The sequence below is a fragment of the Phoca vitulina genome, unplaced genomic scaffold (assembly GCF_004348235.1).
Source record: "Phoca vitulina isolate PV1807 unplaced genomic scaffold, GSC_HSeal_1.0 scaffold20, whole genome shotgun sequence".
In the NCBI taxonomy this organism is placed as follows: domain Eukaryota; kingdom Metazoa; phylum Chordata; class Mammalia; order Carnivora; family Phocidae; genus Phoca; species Phoca vitulina.
Genome location: NW_022589723.1, coordinates 18,317,941 through 18,338,099, shown reverse-complemented (window position 1 = coordinate 18,338,099; position 20,159 = coordinate 18,317,941). Strand labels below are relative to the sequence as shown.

The window sequence follows — 20,159 nt, the reverse complement described above, 5'->3', positions numbered from 1 at the left end:
TTCACTTCCTCGCCAGGTGCCAGGCCCTGCGCTCGGCTCCTCACGTGCATTCTTATTTCCTCCCCCACAACATTCCCGGTACAAGGCAACTGTCATTTCCCCATCTGCCAAGTGAGGAAACACCTCAGGGAGAGTGAGTCTCTCGTCCCAGGTCCCCGAGCGGTGGACTCGGACTCCAACCCGGGCAGCCCCGGGACTCCCACACGGAACCTCTCTTTTTCCTTTTTGGGTAGAGGCGCTATTTCGCCTCAAAATCCTCCCAACTTGGCCATCCGCAAGAGACCGCGCTCGGCCTCGCCGACCGGCAGGACCTCGCCGCGCGCCTCAACTCCAGGGCGCCGGGCGCGGGGCGCGGGTAGGAGGAGCGGCACCGCCCCCGGGGTATTTAAGCCCCGTCTGGCGCCCGCGAGGCCGGACGCTCCCGCTCCTCCCAGCTCGCACCTCCCCCTCCCCCTCCCCGCTCTCTCCCCGCGCGCCCCCACCCTCCACCCCGCGCTCGCCTGGCTCTCAGGCATCGGCCGGCAGGGCGCGGGGAGCGGGGCGCGGGCGGCGCTCGCCTCTGCGGAGCCGCCCCCCGGCCGCCGCCGCCGCGCATTGCCCAGCCCGTGCCGCCAGGGCTGCCGCCGCCGGCTGCCCGCACCGAGTACGCCGCGGCAGCGGGAGCCCGGACGCCGGCCCCGAGCGCCCCGCAGACGGGCGGGCGGCTGTGGACGTCCGGCCAGCAGCCCGCAGCATGGATTCGGATTCCGGCGAGCAGAGTGAGGGCGAGCCCGTGACCGCGGCAGGTACCGAGGGGCCGCGGCAGCCCAGCCGGGAGGGCCGGGGCCGGGAGGAGGGGAGGCCGGGGCAGGAAATCGCGAGTATTTCTCGGAGCTGCCGGGCGGGAGGCCGAGCCCTTCCAGGCCAGGACCCGGGATTGCTCCGCGTTGTGAGTTTGCTGTGAGGCTTTCCACTGCACTTGGGCGCGCGGGAGGGAGAAGAGGTGCATCTGCGGGTGGCTCTCCGCGCAGCTGCGTCCTGCAGCGGGCTCGGGTCGCCCGGGCTGGGTGGGGGTGGGGAAGGGTTCGGGAAATCCGCGTCCTGTAGTTTGCTGCAGCGAGGGTTGCAACACATCTGCCCTTTGAAATAACTTTCCGAACGCCGACCCCGTCCTCGAACCCGGGCGCCAGGGACGCTGCGGAACAGGTGACCCGGTCGAAGTCGTGACAGGGGACTCCGGGAAGGAAAGGACCCGCGGGTGGACGGGCAGAGGTCAAACCACAGCTAGTGGCTGCGGTCCCCGAGGCGGTGCAGAGGGGTTCGTCCATCGCTGCCCGGTACAGGCAGAGGAGGTCCCGGCGGAGGGGTCCGGGAACACAGCCGCGGGGGCGGGGGGGAGGGGGCGCGGGAGCCGGGCTTCGCCTTTAAGAGGCGCCGCCGGTTTTTCACAATCGATAGTTATCGAAGCAATGGGTGGATGCTTACTTTGGAAAAAAATGAATGTCCTCCCCCGCCTCTTCCTGATACTGAGCAACAGGAGGAAGCCACCCACAGCCTTGGGTCTACTTACGGCTGGGCTCTGCCCACCGCCACCGGCCGGCTCCACCCGCCGCCCACGGGTCCACACACCGGAGACCTGATCGCCCTCCCCACCTGTCCCCGGCTCCCGGGACCCTAGGGGCCCTGAAGGCTAGCCGCGGCCGGCCGGCAGACATGTGACCTGAGGGCTGGGACCCTCCTGGTACAGACCCGAGGTCCTAGACTAGTCCCCACTCTTCCCTATGTCACACCAGCATCCTGAGAGTGGGGGCCAAGTGCCAGGAGGCACTATCAGCCCAGGCGTGGGCTCAGGAACCAGGCAGGACAGCGCCAGGCACTGTGCCAAAGGCCCTACATAGATGATTCCCCTTAATCTTCACAGCATTTAGCCAGGTGGTTATTAGTTCCATTTTACAGAAGCCCAGAGAGGCTAAGTGGCTTACCCATGTCTCACAGCAGGGAGTAGCCAAGGTCTACTTGAAGGATAGGATTCCCTATCTACTATACGGTACCCCTCAGCCTCTCGCAGGGCGGCTGTGGTCAACACCTTTTTGGGTGGGTGGGAAGAAATGAGGCTGGCCAAGAGGAAGGGTGGCATTACCAAGACGCCTGTGTTGAGGATTCCCGTTTGTGTGCAAGGGCCACCTCCTTTGTGAGGTAGGTGTGGAGATAACTAATTAACCTGAGCCCTTTGCCTACTTGTATGTTTCTGTGGCTAGGAAGCAGCAAGATTTTGTTTCATAGGGGTCTTGCAGATCTCCTAACATCTTTTTAAAGTTCCAGTGGGTGTTTGTGTGTGTATCTAAGTATACCTGGAGGGGCACCTGGGTGGCTCAGTCGTTAAGCGTCTGCCTTCTGCTCAGGTCATGATCCCAGGGTCCTAGCCCCGCATTAGGCTCCCTGCTGGGGGGGGGGGTGCTGCTTCTCTCTTTCCCACTCCCCCTGCTTGTGTTCCCTTTCTCACTGTCTCTCTCTCTCTGTCAAAAAATAAAATCTTTTTTAAAAAAAGTGTATCTGGAAAGCTGGGGTGTGGTTGAGGGGGGGGGGGCTGCTGACCTTGACATTTTACTGTCTCAAAATCCCAGGAACTAACATGCTGTCCCCACCCCACCCTCAGATCTCTTATGCAGGTTGATGTTTGAAGGAGAGGAGAAGGAAGCTTAGAGAAAGAGGAGGGAGGAGAAGAAGGGGGAGGAGATACTCCAGAAGAGTTGGTACTTGGGTGAAAGGGGAGGGAAGGAGTTCTCAAGGGTCCTGTTTCTTCTCCCCCAAGCCTGCCCAGCCCAGAGTATCCCGGATGTGTGCATGTCCATTTGTGTCAGGCCTCTGCACTGACCGCTGAGGTCAGATGGGTCCTGTGAAGAATAGGGCAGCCAACTCTGTGAGCTGTCACCATGTGTTTGCACCTTGCTGTTTTCTACAGTCATTTCTTCTTTTCTGTGTGCGCATGAATCTCCCAAGCTGAACATTTAATTGACTATCACAAGCCATTCTTCTAAATGGCATTCCATCTCATTATTCTCAGTCTTAAACTATTTTTCGTGGCAAAGCTTCAGAACTAGATGCTAATTCATTGCCTTGCTGTAGCTGCATCCTGTCAAATGGAAACCCTTGTTGCAACTTCAGATACAGGTTAAATGACAGGTATGTTATCCTTAGGGGTTGACCTTTCTCTCTATAAGGAATGAGGCCTTCATCTGTGGACCTGTATCTGTGCAAGCTGGATGCATTTGTAACTGGGGACAACAGAGAAGTGGGACCTCTTCGAGTATTCATCGTGTGTGTGTCTGTGTGTACCTACCTCTTAGGGAGTTGAGATGTAAGGGCTGCATCCTCCTGAGTGGCCTTCCCTTCTCGAACTTGGAAAAAAAAAAAAAAAAAAAAAAGCCCTGCCATGACATGTACCCTATTAAGGTCAAGAGCCTGGACTCTGGAATCAGAAAGACCTAGGTTTCATTCTCTACCTGTTGGGCAAGTTACTTAACCTCTCCAAACCTGTTTCTCCCTCTGTAAAATGGGGATAGTACTAGTACCACAAGGAGGTTGTGAGGATTAAATAAAACACCACATGAAAAGCGTTCCCGGTAATCATTCAGTACATGGTAGCTGCTATGTTGTTTATCACCTGACTGGATTATTTGTTTTAAGAATACTGCTAGATAATATACCCCAGTGCTTTATAAAATGTAAATCAGTAGGCGTGTGTAACACAATTAGTATTATTGTCATTATTATCATATTAATGTAATTGCCTGAGCAGGTTTGTTTTGAATTTTCTCTTTTTCATTCTCTCATTCTCTCTGGGGTATGTGTGTGGGTGTGTGGGTGTGCACGCAGGTGTGTTTGTATGTGTGTTTGTTTGTTGGTTTGGGGGAGGTTATCTTTACCTCTTCTTATCCTCCTCATCTGCCAGCTCAAGGCATGAAGATGAGGACATTCAAAACTACTACTTTCACACCCCTTTTCCTTTAGCTCTAGGTAAAGTTGTACAAAGCAGAGAACCCCTTATCCAACCCACCGGCTAACTTGGAGATAGCCACTTTCATGCCATTTCAAATAAAAGAAGAGGAGGTAACCCTTCCCAACCAGTGAACCATTTTCCTTCAAGGTAGCAGTAGGCCCAGGAAGTCCTCATCATTCCCCTTCCATTTTTACCCATCTCAGTCACCTTCCCAGTTACAAATTGGCAGAAGAGTGAGAAAGTCTCCGAGGACCACCTACTCTTTACTGTACCCCTTTCAAGAGACTTTTCCGAAGATCTCCCCAGTGCCTGCAGTGCACTCATCAAGCAACGCAACCCTCTGCATATGAAGGTGAAGGGGGGAGATGAAATTTGTCTCGAGCTGCATTTTCTGTTTTTCCGGAAGCATAGGATGATGCTTCTATGTCATTCTGCTGCCTGAAACTCTACTCTGCCTTTCTGTCATTTTGGGTTCTTTCTATGATTAGGAAAGAGGCAGGGTTTATGGAACACTGGATTCATTCCAGAGACCCAACTTGGCAGTCTATCGTTTGGCAAACCCACCATCCATCTCTCAGAAATCCTAGCACTTGGTATATTAACTTGACAGTGATTAAGAGTCTTTCCTAAGAAGCAACAAGTGAGTAAACATTAGCAGTGTCAGCTTTTTCCCTTTTTGGCTTGTAAGACAAAGATAGTCTACCCAGCTGAGGGCAAACAAGCTCCTTCCACCCACAGCTAGATGGTCCAGGGCATTCAAGCTGGTGGGGCTTCACAGCTGGGCAAGTGCTACAGAAAAGCATTTCCATGCAATGGAGTCGAGATGTGGTAGGGGAGCTTCAAAACAGTAAAAGAAATGGGAAAAAAAGCAGGCCCCTAACCCTGCCTTTGCCATCTCTCCCATCGCCTAGGTCCTAAGCTTGGTTTGTGTGAACAAAGTGGCAAGGTAGATTAGGGAGGTAGGATTCAAGTGGGTAGGATTCAATAGGTGGCCAAGAAGAGGAAAGGTGTTCCAGAAGTCAGACACCACTTGAGCAAAGGCACAAATAAGCAAGGGGGTTACTGGCGTGGAGGGCATATACTAGGGAGTACTGGGAAATAAAGTTACAGGAGTGGAGGGAGGCCCACATAGAAGAGGGTCTTAGTGACTGGTCCTGAGATGCCAGAGGAGCCCCTGTTGAGCTGATTGTTGTGCAGAGACAGGACTGACCGAGAGCTGGGTTTGCAGGAGCCACATCTGACAGACACGGAGTGTGGGACTGCCCAGCTTGGAGCCTCGGCGACCACGGGTGGCCGCGGTATCGGAGCAAGTGGTAACGCTAAGGCGAGGCAGAAGAGGAAGGATGCAAGTGCCATTTCAGAGAAGCAAACAACAGAAGTTGCTGACAGACTGTATAAAAGCAGTGCAAGGAGAGGGAGAGTGAAAGGAGAGTGGCGTGTTGAGTTGGGGTGAGAGCAGGGAAATGCAGGAGGTGGACTCCCCCACCCAGGCTTCCCAGCCCCCCCTTCTTTCCATCAGGCACTTAGTGGTGATGTTTTGCTTAAAGGCGTTTTCTCCTGTAAAAATAAGCCATGTTAGGGCACTGGCTTCAGGGGACTGTGAGGTTCTGTAGCTGGTTGATTCTCATTGTTAGATTCCTCATGGAGACTGTTGAATAACCTTTGTTGACTGAAAGATTGACAATTGATGGACTGGCCAACCTGGGACGGAGACCATCTGGGGATGAGGTATCACTTGCCTGTTAGTCACTGTCCCGTGTCTTGTTCCTCTTTGTGGACGTTTTCAGGGGCCTCTGCCTTGTCCACACAGTGTCCTGTGACTGCTTTAAGGGGTCAGGACCTTGTCTTGTGCTTTCATGTTCCTGAGATTTTATGGGCGTAATAAATGAATGTGCATCGTGAGGAGCCTCGTGGGAACTCTGCACTGAAAGACCAGACAGCCAGAAACCTTTCCTATACGGTGGAACTGCCAAAGCTCTCCTTCAGTATTTTGTTTTGCTTCAGTGTTTTAAGATTTCTTTTACTGTCTGGGACCCTGTGTTGGAAAAGTATGGGGAAGGCAGATAGGTAAGGACACCGTCCATTCTGTCTTCCAGGGCTTAAGATCAGATGGAGAGATAGGACACATACACTGATGGCCACAGCCTTACACCAGTGCATGAAGACTCCTGACCCCCTGGCCCTGGGACTATACCCCGGCCAAATCTCTGTTGTCTTAATAACAGCCACTTTCCATTGTGTGCTTTATGGTTATTCTTGTACATATCTCATCTCTTGTACTGGATTGTTAGCTCCCTAAGGGCAAGGATTGGGTCATTTTCACCTGTATCACCTCCCACCAACACGATGGATCCTGAACACACTAGTAGGTTTCTGGCTGGCTGGCTGGCTGGCTGGATGCATGCCTGCATGGATAAGTGAATACAGGCATAGCTCAGAGATATTGCAGGTTCAGTTCCATACCACTGCAATAAAGCAAATATTGTAATAAAGGTAGTCCAATGAATTTTTAGGTTCCCCAATGCATATGAAAATTACATTTACACTGTGTCATAGCCTCTTAAGTGTGCAATTGCATGATATCTTTAAAAAACAATTTACATACCTTAATTTAAAAATACTTTATTGCCGGGGCGCCTGGGTGCCTCAGTCAGTTAAGTGTCCGACTCTTGATTTCAGCTCAGGTCATGATCTAAGGGTGGTGAGATGGAGCCCCATGTGGGGCTCTGCGTTGGGTGTGAAGCCTGCTTAAGATTTTTTCTTTGTCCTATCCCCCCCTCAGAAAAATTTTAAAAAATAATACTTTATTGCTAAAAAATACCATAATCTGAGCTTTAGTGAGCCATAATCACTGACCACAGATCGCCATAACAAATGTTAATAATAATTTAAAAGTTTGAAATATTGCAAAAGTTACCAAAATGTGACACAGAGACATGAAGTGAGCAAATGCTGTTGGGAAGATGGCACTGCTAGACTTGCTCCACCAGGGTTGCCACAAACCTTCAGTTCAGAAAAAAAAAAAAAATCTGCAAAGTGCATTAAGCGAAGTGCAACAAAACGAGGTATGCGTGTTTATGGATGGATGGATGGATGGATGGATGGATGGATGCTGTTGTAGGCTGGTTCCCCAGGAAGCAGACTCTGTGATAGAGGTCGGCATGCAGTGGGTTTATTTGGGAAAGGAAAGGAGAGGGGAAGGACGCTGGACTGGGCAGAGTGAAAAGTTGAGCTGCAATGCACACCCAACAATAGCCTCCAGCTCTGGAGCTAGAGTAGCCCTTCGGAACTGTTCTGAGTCAGGGTTCGGGGCCAGGCCTTCATGTCCCCTTGTACAGTGGTCAGTCAGTCATAGATGCAGGCCATCCCAAGGAACAGGCTGTGAGCTTGGGTGCAGCTTGGGCTATCTGCAAGCCCCCAGCAGCTTGCGGCATGCTTGGCCGTTCATTCTCCAGGAGGAACCAGGGCAGTATATCGCAACATCCCCCGCAGGTGGTCCCCAGAATTCTTCAGGAATGGTCCATTAGGGATGGCAGCCCTGTCTACCGGCAAAGCTCGGGATAGTTGTTGAGCTGTACATTTTATCTAGACCTCACTAGGACAGTTTAGATTGCCAGATGAAATTAGCCATTCTAGACCTCATAGTTCTGCACCCACTTGTTCAATCCAGTCAATCCAAGAGATATTGGCTGATCATCTGTTTTGTGTTCAGAGGGGTACAGGGTGCTCTGGTGGCATTGAAAAATGGAATTCGATGGGACCCTGCCCTCTAGAAATTTGCAGCTGTGTTGGGGAGAGAAAACAGCCACCCAAAACTGAATCTGCCAGACTGGGTGGCATCAGCAGTAAATTCTGTAGGATTTGGAGCATGGGGCATTGTGGTTTGGAGTGCTGGTGGGGAGGCTTCATGGAGAAGATGGGCCTTGAGGGTAGCCTTGAAGGAGTGAAAGATTTAGATGGGGGGAGAAGAAAGAGAAGTTGGCAAGGCCGGGAGCCTGTGAGGAGCTTGGCCTGACCCAGTGGGGATCTCCTCAGTGGACTAGTGGGACAAGGGAGCTGTCATACTCAAAAAGGAAAATTGGGTGTCGTGGTGGTGCTTGTAGCCAACGTGTAAGTTTCTAGAGATAGAACGAGAATATGTGTGAGTGTGTAAATATAAAGCCCTATTTCCTATGCTATTTTTCTCTTAAAAAATACGGCACCTGTTTTTTTATTTGTCAGCAAAACCAAATTATAGTCACACTTTCCGTTAGCACTCGCCTCTAACTGGTTCCTTTTCCTCCAGAGTTACCATTGGCTCCCACTTAAATTCACATGCAGATCTCTATAAAGACACTATATACATAATTTGGTTTTGTTTTTTTCAGTCACTTGGCTTCCAACTCCATGTAAAATGCCTGTGTAGGTGGGTGTTTGGGCTGTATTCTGTGCAAGTATAGAAATAAAGGATAGAGAAGAATTTAAAAAACAAGTTTCCTCTAACAACCTAATCTAAGAAAACATATAAGGAGAGTGAGTACCCTTGTCCCCCACATATATTAAGGCATGCCAAAAAATTGGTTACTTTTTTATACATCAGAAATGGAGTTTTTTAAGCAGTTGCATGGTCCAAATTCTGATGCTGCCTTCAAACAGTCTTCACGTTCATACTGGGTTTCCTAAACATCATTGCCTGGGAATAAATTTGAGCCTGTTCATGGAAAATCTAGTGTGCAGACTATAAAAATGGAAGGCTTGGCGGCACAGAAAGTGCTAGACACACCCTAATAGAAACCAGTATTTTGTAACTCGGTTCTCCAGAAAAAAAGAGGAGACACTTTGGCGGTGTCCAAATACTGGTTTAAACTGTCAAAAAACCGCAGGAGCAGCTGCTAGCTTGTAGGGTCTCTTCTCAAAAGTAAAATATGTGGGGTGCCTGGGTGGCTCAGTCGTTAAGTGTCTGCCTTTGGCTCAGGTCAAGATCTCAGGGTCCTGGGATCGAGCCCCATATTGGGCTCCCTGCTCTGCGGGAAGCCTGCTTCTCCCTCTCCCACTCCCTCTGCTTGTGTTCCCTCTCTCGCTGTGTCTCTCTCTGTCAAATAAATAAATAAAATCTTTAAAAAAAAAAAAAAGTAAAATATGCTTTCTGTGAAACTGTTCTAACCCTGAAAGGAAACATTTTGGTGATACGTAGTTTTATGGAGATTCCTAGTTGATATTTTTATAGTAAAGGCATCCAATTTCATGCGTGGGAGGAAATTCTGTCAAGGGCTGTTCTGGTGAGTATGCACATCCAGCGGGCCTAATCTGGGGCCTGTGGGTTATGCTGGGAAGGTAAACAGAAATTTTGGCATAGAACATGGGAGGGAGATGATGGGGCCGTCTGCAGGGCAGGCCTCGGCAGCAGCTCTGTCTACCACGTTCCAGTCCACTTCCTTGGTTTCCTGAGGATAACACTGAGACAGTCAGGGAGAGAAGACTGGGGTTGGGGTGATAGAGGAGAGGACGTGGGGTTTAAGAAATTGTGGCAAATACCAAACAAGATGAGAAACTGTGAGGATGGTCTTTGCCAGCCAGAGTCCAGTCCCAGAGGGCTAGTATGGAATGCAAAATAATAGTGGTGTTTTGAATTTTACAGATTTCATGTTAACTAAGCACATACAATGTGTTCGAGACTGGATTGATTGTTTATATGCTATTTAACCCTTATACCAGCCTTCTGGGATGGGTACTAGAAGTAACTTCATTTTATAAACTGGGAAACTGAAGCACAGAGAGGTTAAGTAACTTGCTCTGGGATGTGTAGCTTGTCAGTGGATATGAAGTCAGGCTAATTCCAACTGCTCTTGTATGAGGTAGATTAGGTAGTTAAGTGGATGGATACCACCAGGCTCCTTTGTATCCCCAACCAGCTCCCACAGGGCCCAGAACCCTGACCATCAGGTTCCTTCATGAGGCTCCTTCTGTTACGACATTCCATCTCCAGAAGGCCCTGTGTTAAGCAGCAGACAATACCTGCATTAGCCCAATAGCACATGGGCAAGGGTTGGCTGGCACAGATTCAATCTGATTCAATAGCACATGGGCAAGGATTGGCTAGAGCTGGTGAAGGGTGGTTTGGGAGGGAAGATGGGGAGAGGGGCACAAGCTCCTGCCAGGGAGAGAAGGTCATAGAAGGACTCTGCAGCTGTGCATACCTCTAGAGCCATGGGACGTAGCTGTATGTAGTGAATGTGGCAAACACTGAGACGAGAGAAGGATTGAAAAGCAGAGTCAGGAGAGGTGCTGAAGACAGACAAACATTCCTTTTATCAGAGTGTACTTAAGCTGGGTCCTCAGTCACTTTTTTCCCCCACTCCAGCATTAAATCATCTCCAATATAGAATTCCCAGGGCATGGTGACCCGTTGGATTCGAGGATGAGCGAAAACTCAAGGATGATCCTGCCTCACAGCGAAGAGAAGTCGAGATCCAGAGCTAGATGACTGGGGTTTGGATGTCCAGGGCAATCTCTTACTTGCTGCCTTTTAGTAACGTTAGTTTCTGACCAAAGGAATGCAAACTCATGGTAGAATATGTAAAAAAACAGTACAAAGAAGAAAATTAGATTGAGCCCTAAGAATAGATGTGCTTTTCCGAAGCCAAAAAGCAATCCTGAAAAGATGCAAGGGAGCTTTATTTGGGGAGGGAGCGGGCTTTTTTAAGAGAACAAAAGCCCCCCTTCTGCTATGTTTTCTTGGGACACTAAAAACTGGTTGTGTTGCCAGGTGGTATCAGAACCAGAACTGGAGGCCAGATCCTCTGGTTCCTCTGTCCTTCCCAGAAGACATACATAATTTTTTAAAAAGGATCAGAGTTATTCTGGATGTTGGGATATCAAAGGGACCCCTGCTCTGTGTCCTTCCAACACTTTGTCCTGGGTTCTTGCTACCCCCTCCCCACCAGACACATCTGCCCAGAAGTCAGGTCACCACAGGCCCACACCAGGCCTTACCCTTCTGCCTGGTGCACTCCTCCCCCACAGTCAGGAAAGCCCTACACAGAGCCCTCAGAGGATTTTTATATTTTTTAATAGCCAAAACGTATTTACTAGGTTTTATAGATGCCCAGTGACAATTGCAAAGGTTAATTTACTTTTGAGTTTAATAGCTACCAGCTTCAGGGAGAGATTTATTGACGTCTAGTTCTCCAATTATGTTTTTTTATCTTTGGTTAGATGGACTGTTTTTGTAAGGAAACAGAGAAATTTGTTCATCTGTGTTAACATTTCTACCCTTAGGATTTAACTTCATAATTCAGTGATTCAATCTCAGTGAAACAGTTAATACAGAGTCAAATTTTAGAGAGCCCAGAGCAGTATCCGATGGGAATTCAACAATAATTTCTTGACTTTTTTTTTCCTTTTGACTTCTGCAACTATATATAATCCTGGTTTTCCTGCACCCTTCCTCCATTGCTCCTCCTGTGTCCATCATTAATGCTTTCTTCCTATGTCTCCTCAGGCTGAGCCCTCAGCCTGGTCTTTTCTGACAATACACTTTCATTTGGGAGACACCATCCGTTCTCCTGGCGCAAAGCCAAAAATTCCCAAAGCTGCAGTCTCGCCCGGTCCTCTCTTCCAAGCGAGAATCCTGCCTTGCAGGGCTTCTGGGCCTGTCCTCCTCACTGGCCAGGAGGCCCCTCAGCTCAGCACCTCCACTCCCAGACCATTCCCTCTCCCTCAGCTTTTCCCAGCTCTTCTGTGGCCTCCTCGGCCACCAAGTCGAACAACGGTAAAGTCCTAAGAACAATGAAATACCCTGTACCCTTGATCCATGGCAAAACCAGGACATGGATAAAGCAGGTATTATTATTCTCGGTTTACAGATGAAGACACAGAATCAGAGATTACCCCAAATCACAAAACAGGTGGTGAGTTTTCACTATTGAAAACTGTACCCCCCAAGATGGGGGCAGCAACAAAGCTACATATCCAACCTAAAAAACAGTATTCAGTCAGATAGCTACTGAACGATTAAATATATAATGACATTTCCACACAGCAGAATATTATTCAGCTGTTAAGAGAAATTAATTTGAAGAACATCTAATAATATAGGGAAGAGTTTGCATTATAGTGGATAAAGAAAACTTGATAATCTGTGATCCCAGTTGTGCTACATACATGCATATACACACATTATATGTACATATATTTATTTATACACGCACACCCATACGTACATACACATACATTCCTTTTTATAGAGAAAAGGGCCAGAGACTCCCTTCCATTCATTCATACACATAAACTTTTAACTTTATAATGCTGGAACAGAATTAACCATTCTGTATGATGCGTTTATGGGTAATTATAATTTCCTTCTTTGTACTTTTCTTCCAGAAATTTCTGCAATGAGTATGTATAACTTTCAGCAGGAAATGTTATTTTCAGAGCAACAATCAAGTGAGATCCAAGGGCCTAGTCCACTGCTCATCCTGTGGGCTTTGTTGTAGTTTTGTCCCAGTTCCTCCCTCCATCTTCTTCCTTGAAACTAGTTCTTCTCTCACTTGCCTGTGATCTTCTTTCACCTCAGACCAGTCCTTCCCGAATCCCTCTCAGGGCTCCTCCTGGTGGGGGGCATGTTCCAGGCTTCTCTCCTCAGTCCTCTTCCTGCTCACCCATTGCCCAGGCTTTGGCTCTCCCCTCTGCTTGGTGCCTCCCCCACATCACTCTGTCCCATCTGGGCCCACCCGGCCTAGGCCTTGTGGGCCCTTGTGCCATGAAGAGGAAGTGTGGACCGTCAGAGTGGGTAATGAGCTCATAGATTTGGGGCCCAGACTCTGGCACAAGGCACCAGAGCCTCTCAAGCCGAATGCAGTGCTGGAGTGAGCCTGTTGCCTCAGCCATCTTGGCCCTTGAACATAGCCTCACTGTCGCTAGCTGATTGTCATTGTGTGCACCTGGCATCCTGACCCTCATTCCCTCCATGACCCTTTCTCTGCCCCTGACCTCTATCCCAAATATGAATGACTTTCACTTTCCTCTTTTTCATTTACACATTGATTTTGTGTCTTTATTACTTTTACAATTAGTAAAAAAGAGGGGTGGCGTTTAAAATCCTGTTCTAGCAGGATTATTAGTTTTTAGGCGGTATTGGTCTGCTACCGCCATTGGTCTGCCATTCCAAAAAAAAAAAATTATTATTGAGGAGTTGTATGATATTGAATATAATGTGTATCTATTTCTAAAGGAATCAGAAATTTAATTGAAGATTTCTTGTGCATCTTGGAGCTGAAAATAAGACATCGTGGCCCCAATATTCTTTACTGCCTCCCTATCTCCACCTTATTCTACTCTAGCCAACCAAATAGGGGTAGGAAGCTTATAGGAAACAGAAGTGCTAACCATTTAGATTCATGTTTATCAGAATTTTTAACCTAGTTTTAAACTAGCTAGGGCTAATGGTATTCCCCATCAGCCACAATTTTGTCTACTTTCTTGGTTTATATTATACAAAATGATTATTTTTACCTCTTTTCAGATATAAAAATATATATTGACTATGTATTTTCACACTTCCAGAAAAGTTCATCCTCCCATTTAAAAAAAAAAAAATTACTTAATTTTCAAGTGGAAAGCAATTATCAGTTCTTTATTAAGCAGCCGTATCTCCTTCTTATCAATTGTGAGTGAATATAACCACTGTGATTTTTAAAAGAGAGATCAGAAAATAGGAAAGGCAGAATAATCAAGATAAGAGTGAATTCTTAGAGAAAGTAGGCATTTATGCCAAGAATGATGGATGATAGATACATCCTAAGACCAGCACTTGTAGTAAGCACCCAGGTGTTATCTCCAGAAAGCTGTCATCAAATACCCCACCCCGGGCTTTCCATTCACCCCAGGAGGGAGGTCAGTGATGGACTGAGGCTCATGGGTGGGATGAAGATGTCTCGTTCCAACCATCCTTGGGTTTTGTTTGTTTCATTTTTGTTAAAAAAGAAAAAAAAAATCTCCACATAAAAGAGCTCTGCCAAATTGTCATAACCCAATGAGAGTAACTGGAGTCTGAGCAAAGTCTGAAGATGGTTGATAATTAGGGGCCAAGACTGTCTTAAGGCAAGCTGGAGGCCGGCAAGGACAAAGGGCAGCTGGTCTGGACATAAGGAGGTCAGGTCATGTGGCAGGGAGGCCAGAGGGACAGGGGTCACAAGAAGGGCCATTCTCTTGAGTTGCTAGGCTGGCGGCGGGCCTGCCAGTCATGGCTGCCCAGCCTTCTTGGGACTGTTCACCTGGAGGGTGGTCCCTCTTAAAGAGTCCAATACTTTGAGAAAAGCTGGCTCCCCAGCAGGGGCCTCCTGACCTCTTACCTCCTGCCCAGAAGCAAGTCCTCCCCCTCTCCTCTCCCCTTCTGTCCTGTCTCCTGGGCCCCAAATCTCTGCCTCATCCTTGATGCTCCCCTTCCCTGCAGCCTCTCCTACCCAGGTGCTTCTCTCCATTTCCTCTGCCTGGGCCCCCCACCCACCTCACCAAGCCCTCCTGGGCATTAAAGGGACGAAGGCAGGGGAAACTCCGAGACCTGTGCCCATGACTGGTCATGAAGCAAAGATCTTCATAACCAGGCCCTTTTACCAATGGGCTAGTTTTCCAAGCAGCAACACCAAGAGCTAAACCACAGTGGTATAATGCCTTTGAATTCTCAAGGGGAAGGATTTCCCAGGTAGAGTTCTGAACACCGTCAAACCATCAGTCGAGCGTGTGGGTGGAATAAAGTCATTGTAAGACACATTCGGTCTCCAGAAAATTACCCTACCGTGTTCCCTTCCTTAGGGGCTGCTAGATCAGGAGTCATCCAGCTGAGGCCCCCAGGCCAGGTGCAGCCAGCCGCCTGTTTTTGGATGGCCCACGAGCACATTTACTTTTTTATTTAATGGTTACATTTAAATGGTTCTATAAGTACCCACATATATTTTGCCTTTAGGCCCTTTATTTTGGGCTCTTTCAGGTAGTTTGCCGATGTCTGTGCTACTCAAAGTGTTCCACTGAAATGGGGTGTAAGTTAAGAAAGAAGAAGCCATGAGATGGACACAGGAGAGAAGGGAGGAAGGATGGAGGGAGAAGCAGGGTGGCAGCCTAGCGCGGGCTTAGAGGGAGAGGTGCCCGGATTTGAGCCAGCGCACAGAGAGAGCTCCCAGAGGAATCTCCAAGAAAGAAAATTAAAGGAAAAGATGAGTTGATGTGTCTGAACCCATTGAGAACGTTGTATTCTGCTAGGAACTTTGGGAGTGAATTAGTGCTAGGTAGGTAGAAAACTAACTGAAAGAGAAACAAGGCAGTGTTTAACTCCTGAGAAAACAAGATGAATAAGAAAGGAAATGCAGTCATGGAAGTAATAGAGCATACATGAGTCAGCCATGAATTGTATCCAAGTCATGGTAGTGTAAATCACTGATGTTTGATCTAACCAAATATTATAATAGAACTAAATGGGAAGGTGGAAGGAGGAATGAATGGGAAGAGAGCTAATTTCTTGCCTTCCGTAATAGGAAGTTAAAAGCAAATAAAGTTGAGGACTAACAGTATAACATGTAATTTTAATATAAAGAGGTAATTATTAGTTGAAACAGCTAGAAGAGTTTGAAGTATTTTGCCATGAAGAGCAAGCATCCGAAGTGGGCCAGAGGTTGCTGCATTTTGGATAAGCCCTAGAATGACTTGACTTTTAAAATAATGTACCTGTATCACTTTGAAAATAGATTTCTAAAATAACAAAACAAAAAGGAAACGTGACTGGTGAGCCCGAGGAATGATGTCCTGGCAAGCATGCCCAGGTGGGAAGGAGGCGCAGTGGGGGTCTGACCTCAGGCCCCTGGCTGGAGGAGGCAGGCTTCAGTGTCCCTGGGGCCACGCTGGTTCTGATTATTGTTATTGCTTCTGACATAAGTGCGAAGACATTTCAGTGAAATGTCAAGACTGATAGCCATTTGTTCACGCCATGAACATTCTCTGCGTTTCAATCCCTGGCTGGAGGCTTGGGGATGAATACAGGAATGATTCCTGCCGCCCAGTGGCTTACAGACGGCAGGCTTACAGACGGCAGTACGTGACGTCACTCATCCAGCTGGTGTTATGATGGCTCTGCGCTGTGATGAGTATACCAGAGGGAAATGCGGTTGCAGGGACGCGTGCTCAGAGGTCAGAAGTCCTTCCGTGGAGCCTCGCAGGCTGGATAGGAATCGGGAGAGAGAGCGGGTGAGGGAGGTGCAGATGTCCAAGCACCAGGGAACGGGATGTGCAGAAGCACAGAGAGGACCCCGGGAATGATAGCGCCCGGTACAGGGGAGACCAGGGGGTGGCCGGCAGTAGAGGATGAAGCTGGAGAGGGTAACAGAACATAGATCCTTGGCTCAGCAAGGCGGCATGCCATGAGAGAGTCTGTCCTTGTCTTTCCCCCACAACATCGCTTCCGGGACTGACTTGTCACTACTGGTTTTTTGAAGTTTAAATTCATTTGAGCTCCTACTATGTGCCAGAGACACGACTGTGGACACAGCAGTGCAGGTCCCTGCTCCTGGAATTTGCAATGGACAAACCAGTGAAGCCAGGTGGGAGGTCCTTAAATAGGCCCTATTTGCGGGGAGGGTTGTTCTGGATAGGAGTGTTCAGGGGAGGGGTGGAAGGGAGAGCAGCAGGGCATGTTTGCATCCAGGTAGAAGATGCATAGAGTAAAGCCTGTGGGACTGGGGCAAGGATGAGCCGCTTTCTCTTTGGGCAGAAAGGTGGGATGACAGAGATGTGAGGCCTCGCAGGAAGAGCTGACCCTGGGGGTTTGGGCACAGCTCCCATCAGCAGCTGTGTCAGCACAGGGCGGCCTGCTGGGGCTGGCAGTCTATGGCTTGGTCTGTGGGCGCTGAGGCCAGCACAGGCAGAGGCCTTGGGGAGAGTCTGCTGACCGCCTGCTCTGTGGTGAGCACAGGCTGTGGTCTGATGGAGGATGCAAGGGCCCCAGGAAATTGGTGGAGGGGGCATTTTGGAGGGAAGCCACAGAAAAAGAAAGCTGGAGGCTCCAAGGTCAATGCCCCAGGTTTTTCAAGGAGGGAAGAGAGGAGGCATTCCACTGCTGAAATGGACAGTTGCAGAGCTGGGAGAGAGTTTGATGGTTGGAGGGAATCGGTGTGAGAGAAGGAAGCCTGGTAATCCATCCTGCGGGTATCAGCTCATATCTCGTGTATGCTCAGTGCTGTTCTTTAATGGACTTAAAACCTCACTTTCTGATTCTGAAGAAGTTAATATAAAATTAGCAGACTCATCGAGTCCAGCTCCCCTATTTAACAGACCAAGAAACCAGGAAGGTGAAGACTTGGGCCCATGATACACAGTGAGCCCACTGGGGGCCTGGGGGCAGCCTGGGGGTGGGGCTCTGTCCTCCACACCCTGCTGCCTGCACAGAGGCTGGACGCAGGAACAGTTTCCCCTGTGTGGGGGAGCGACTCCTTGGCCATAGCTCTGCATCCCGACTCCACAGGACAGCCATTATCAGCATCTGGAGGTGACCACACCAGATGACTTGATCTGAAATGGTAAAACGTTGTGGTGGTGCTTTCTTCTATTACCATGATGTGTAAATAATTTAGAGACATTTACTGCCTTGGGACAAGTGTGGAGAACGTTTAATTTAGAAAGGAAGTCTCAGAGAAAGAAACGTTTGTGTGTGACTTCCAGGAACACGAGTCTCCACAGCTTGTTTGGTTCCTGAGTGATGAGTGGGACCCTCTTGGCTCACAGTGGTTCTGTCTGAGGAGGGGTCCCAGCCGAGCTCAGGAGTCCAACCTCAGGGGCCTCGCAGGTGAATGAGAGATCTGCCGTCTCACCTCCCATCTGCAAACTCCATTCCACAACACCACCATTCCCCGGGGCCAGAAATTACTATGGCACCAGTGGATATCCAAAATGTGGCCTGACTTATGACTTAGATCTCAAATCCATGGACAAAAAAAAAACAAAAAAAACAATTACTACAGAATATATGTAAGGGGTATTATTAGCTATATATTACCTGTGCCCCTTTCCTGTTGTTCCACTTTCAAATTGACTGAAATCCAAAAATGTCATTGTACAAAATTTTATTTCACTAAAAAAAAAAAATTAAGTAGAACATTGAGCAAGGTGCAGTGCTGTCTGCCAAATCATCTCCCATCCAGAAGTACCTTCTGGTTTCTTCTCCCTCATGTGTTCCAACCTCTCTAGTACAGCTACTGTTTTTTTGTTTTTGTTTTTGTTTTTTTAACTCACTAAGCTGTATTAATCTAATCACAGCACCTTCCAAGAGCCTCATTCCTTTAGGCTTACATACCCACTATCTCAGGCCATATTTTGTTTATTTTTTTTTTCCAGTATAGACTGGAATGTGTTCCATTTTATTGCCTGATTTTTTTTTAATGTCTTAGGTTTTATATCTACACTCCAAAAATTGAAGAATTCCAAAGGCTGACATTTTTATTACATCAGTCTGTTTACTAATTTCACATATTACCAAGCTGGCATCGTCCCATGGCTCTGAATGCAGCATCCTACCGGTGTCCCTGTTAGCAGTCTGCTGGGCTGAGCCTGGGGTTTCAGTGCCTGCCACGGTGAACAGTTTGGGAACCGCCAGCAGACAGAGGGGATCACCCAGAGAGACAGACGTGGCCTGTGCTACTCTGATCCCCAGCAGCTCCTGGGTGTTAAAACAACGGGTGAGCGTGAAGGGACGTGAATGGGAGGCTCCGGGGGTGGCAGGAGGGTGGGTGCTGCTGCCACGGAGGGAGAGCTCCTGCTGGAGTGAACACGGAGGGTGTGGGGGTGGCACAGGGGGCACCCAGGGGACGCTGCTGCGTGTAGGGGTGCAGACAGGTAGAACCCAGCTGGGCCGCGCAGGTGACTGCCTGGGAAAGGCAGGGCGTGGGCCTCGTGCTGAGTTCAGAAGGTGCTTGAGTGCATTCCGTTCAGCAGGTACTCCGTGCATCCGCACGTCGTGCCAGTGTGTACCCTGAACCGATAGAATTTGGGCCTCAAAGAATGAGAAAGCACACTGCACATCATTCATCCGGTTATTCATTTACAGACATTTATTGAGCAACTTGTACATGGCAGACGCTGCCCTCGTTGTAAGGGTACACGAGTCCTCTGAGCATCAGTCCTAGAGTAACTCAGTGCCGATCACAGTGCAGCACTGGAAAAGGACTACACTGGACTTGGGTGCGAGGGCCCCCCCCCCCCGGAAGGACGTGAGTGCTAGCCCAGGGCACAAGGAGAGAGGGGTCTTCAGCCGGGGCAAACCGTCACTGCGCTTCTGCCACCTGGGCAGGGATCATTGCATTCAGCTGTGGGCACAAGGGGCCAACGCACCAGCCCCAGGGAGAGCTGACTGGATTTCTGGGATGCTTGGCTGTCACCTTCCTGTCACCTTCCTGTCTTCAGCCAGCTGCACTAGGGCAGAGCCATCCGTGTGAAGGGATGAGCCCCCCTGTGGCGTCTGATTTCAGCATGTCCTCTAACATCCAACAAGCAGGCATCTGGTGGGAGGGCTGGGATGAGGTGGACAGAGCCAGGGGGTCTGTGTATGGGGCTCCTCCTTGGTGTCTCCCGCCACCTCCTGGCTTAGGAAGGGGCGATAGAAGGGAATCCTGCTATATGCCAGTGGACCCCTTTGGACACCCTTTCCCCCATCATGCAGCCTGCTGCTGGGTTATTTGTTATTTTCCATAGATTAGAATATAGTGTTCGTTGATCATGTGTCTGTGAATGGGAAAGGGCATATGCCTGGGAGAATGTTTGGTAGAATATATACATGGTGACTGTGATGCATGGTGGGGTTGTGGGGGACTCCTTTTCTTCCTTTGGTGTATGCATCTTTTCTGACTTTTCTCAATACTTATTAATCATTTTTTGTAATGAAATCGTTAAAGAAAATATTTTGAGAAATAGATACTTGGTCTCCCTTCTTAAAATAAAACAAGGAGAATAGTATTGAAAATTACACCAGTGGATGGTGTTTATCACTTTATTCCTGAGAGTGATCTATCATTCACAATGGCTACCTACTTTGTGGGTGCTCTAGGGAAAGAAAAGAAAAATCTAGAGAGCCTAAAATAGTTGTTTAAAAAAAAATCATAAGTATGTGTTGATTTGGGGGGATTATTGCTCTTCTACACATGAATAAACATTAAAGAAATTGATT

At 48.6% G+C, this 20,159-nt stretch overlaps 1 protein-coding gene across 1 annotated transcript in view; it reads left to right on the top strand.

Annotated features, from left to right (window-relative positions):
• Positions 1-622: 622 nt before the first annotated feature.
• Positions 623-20,159, top strand: part of TNFAIP8L3 (TNF alpha induced protein 8 like 3) — a 36,438-nt gene continuing 16,901 nt past the window's right edge. The window contains exon 1 of the mRNA XM_032418076.1: positions 623-785. Within this exon, the coding sequence (XP_032273967.1) occupies positions 734-785 (52 nt within the window). The 5' untranslated portion in view covers positions 623-733. The remainder of the gene's footprint in view (positions 786-20,159) is intronic.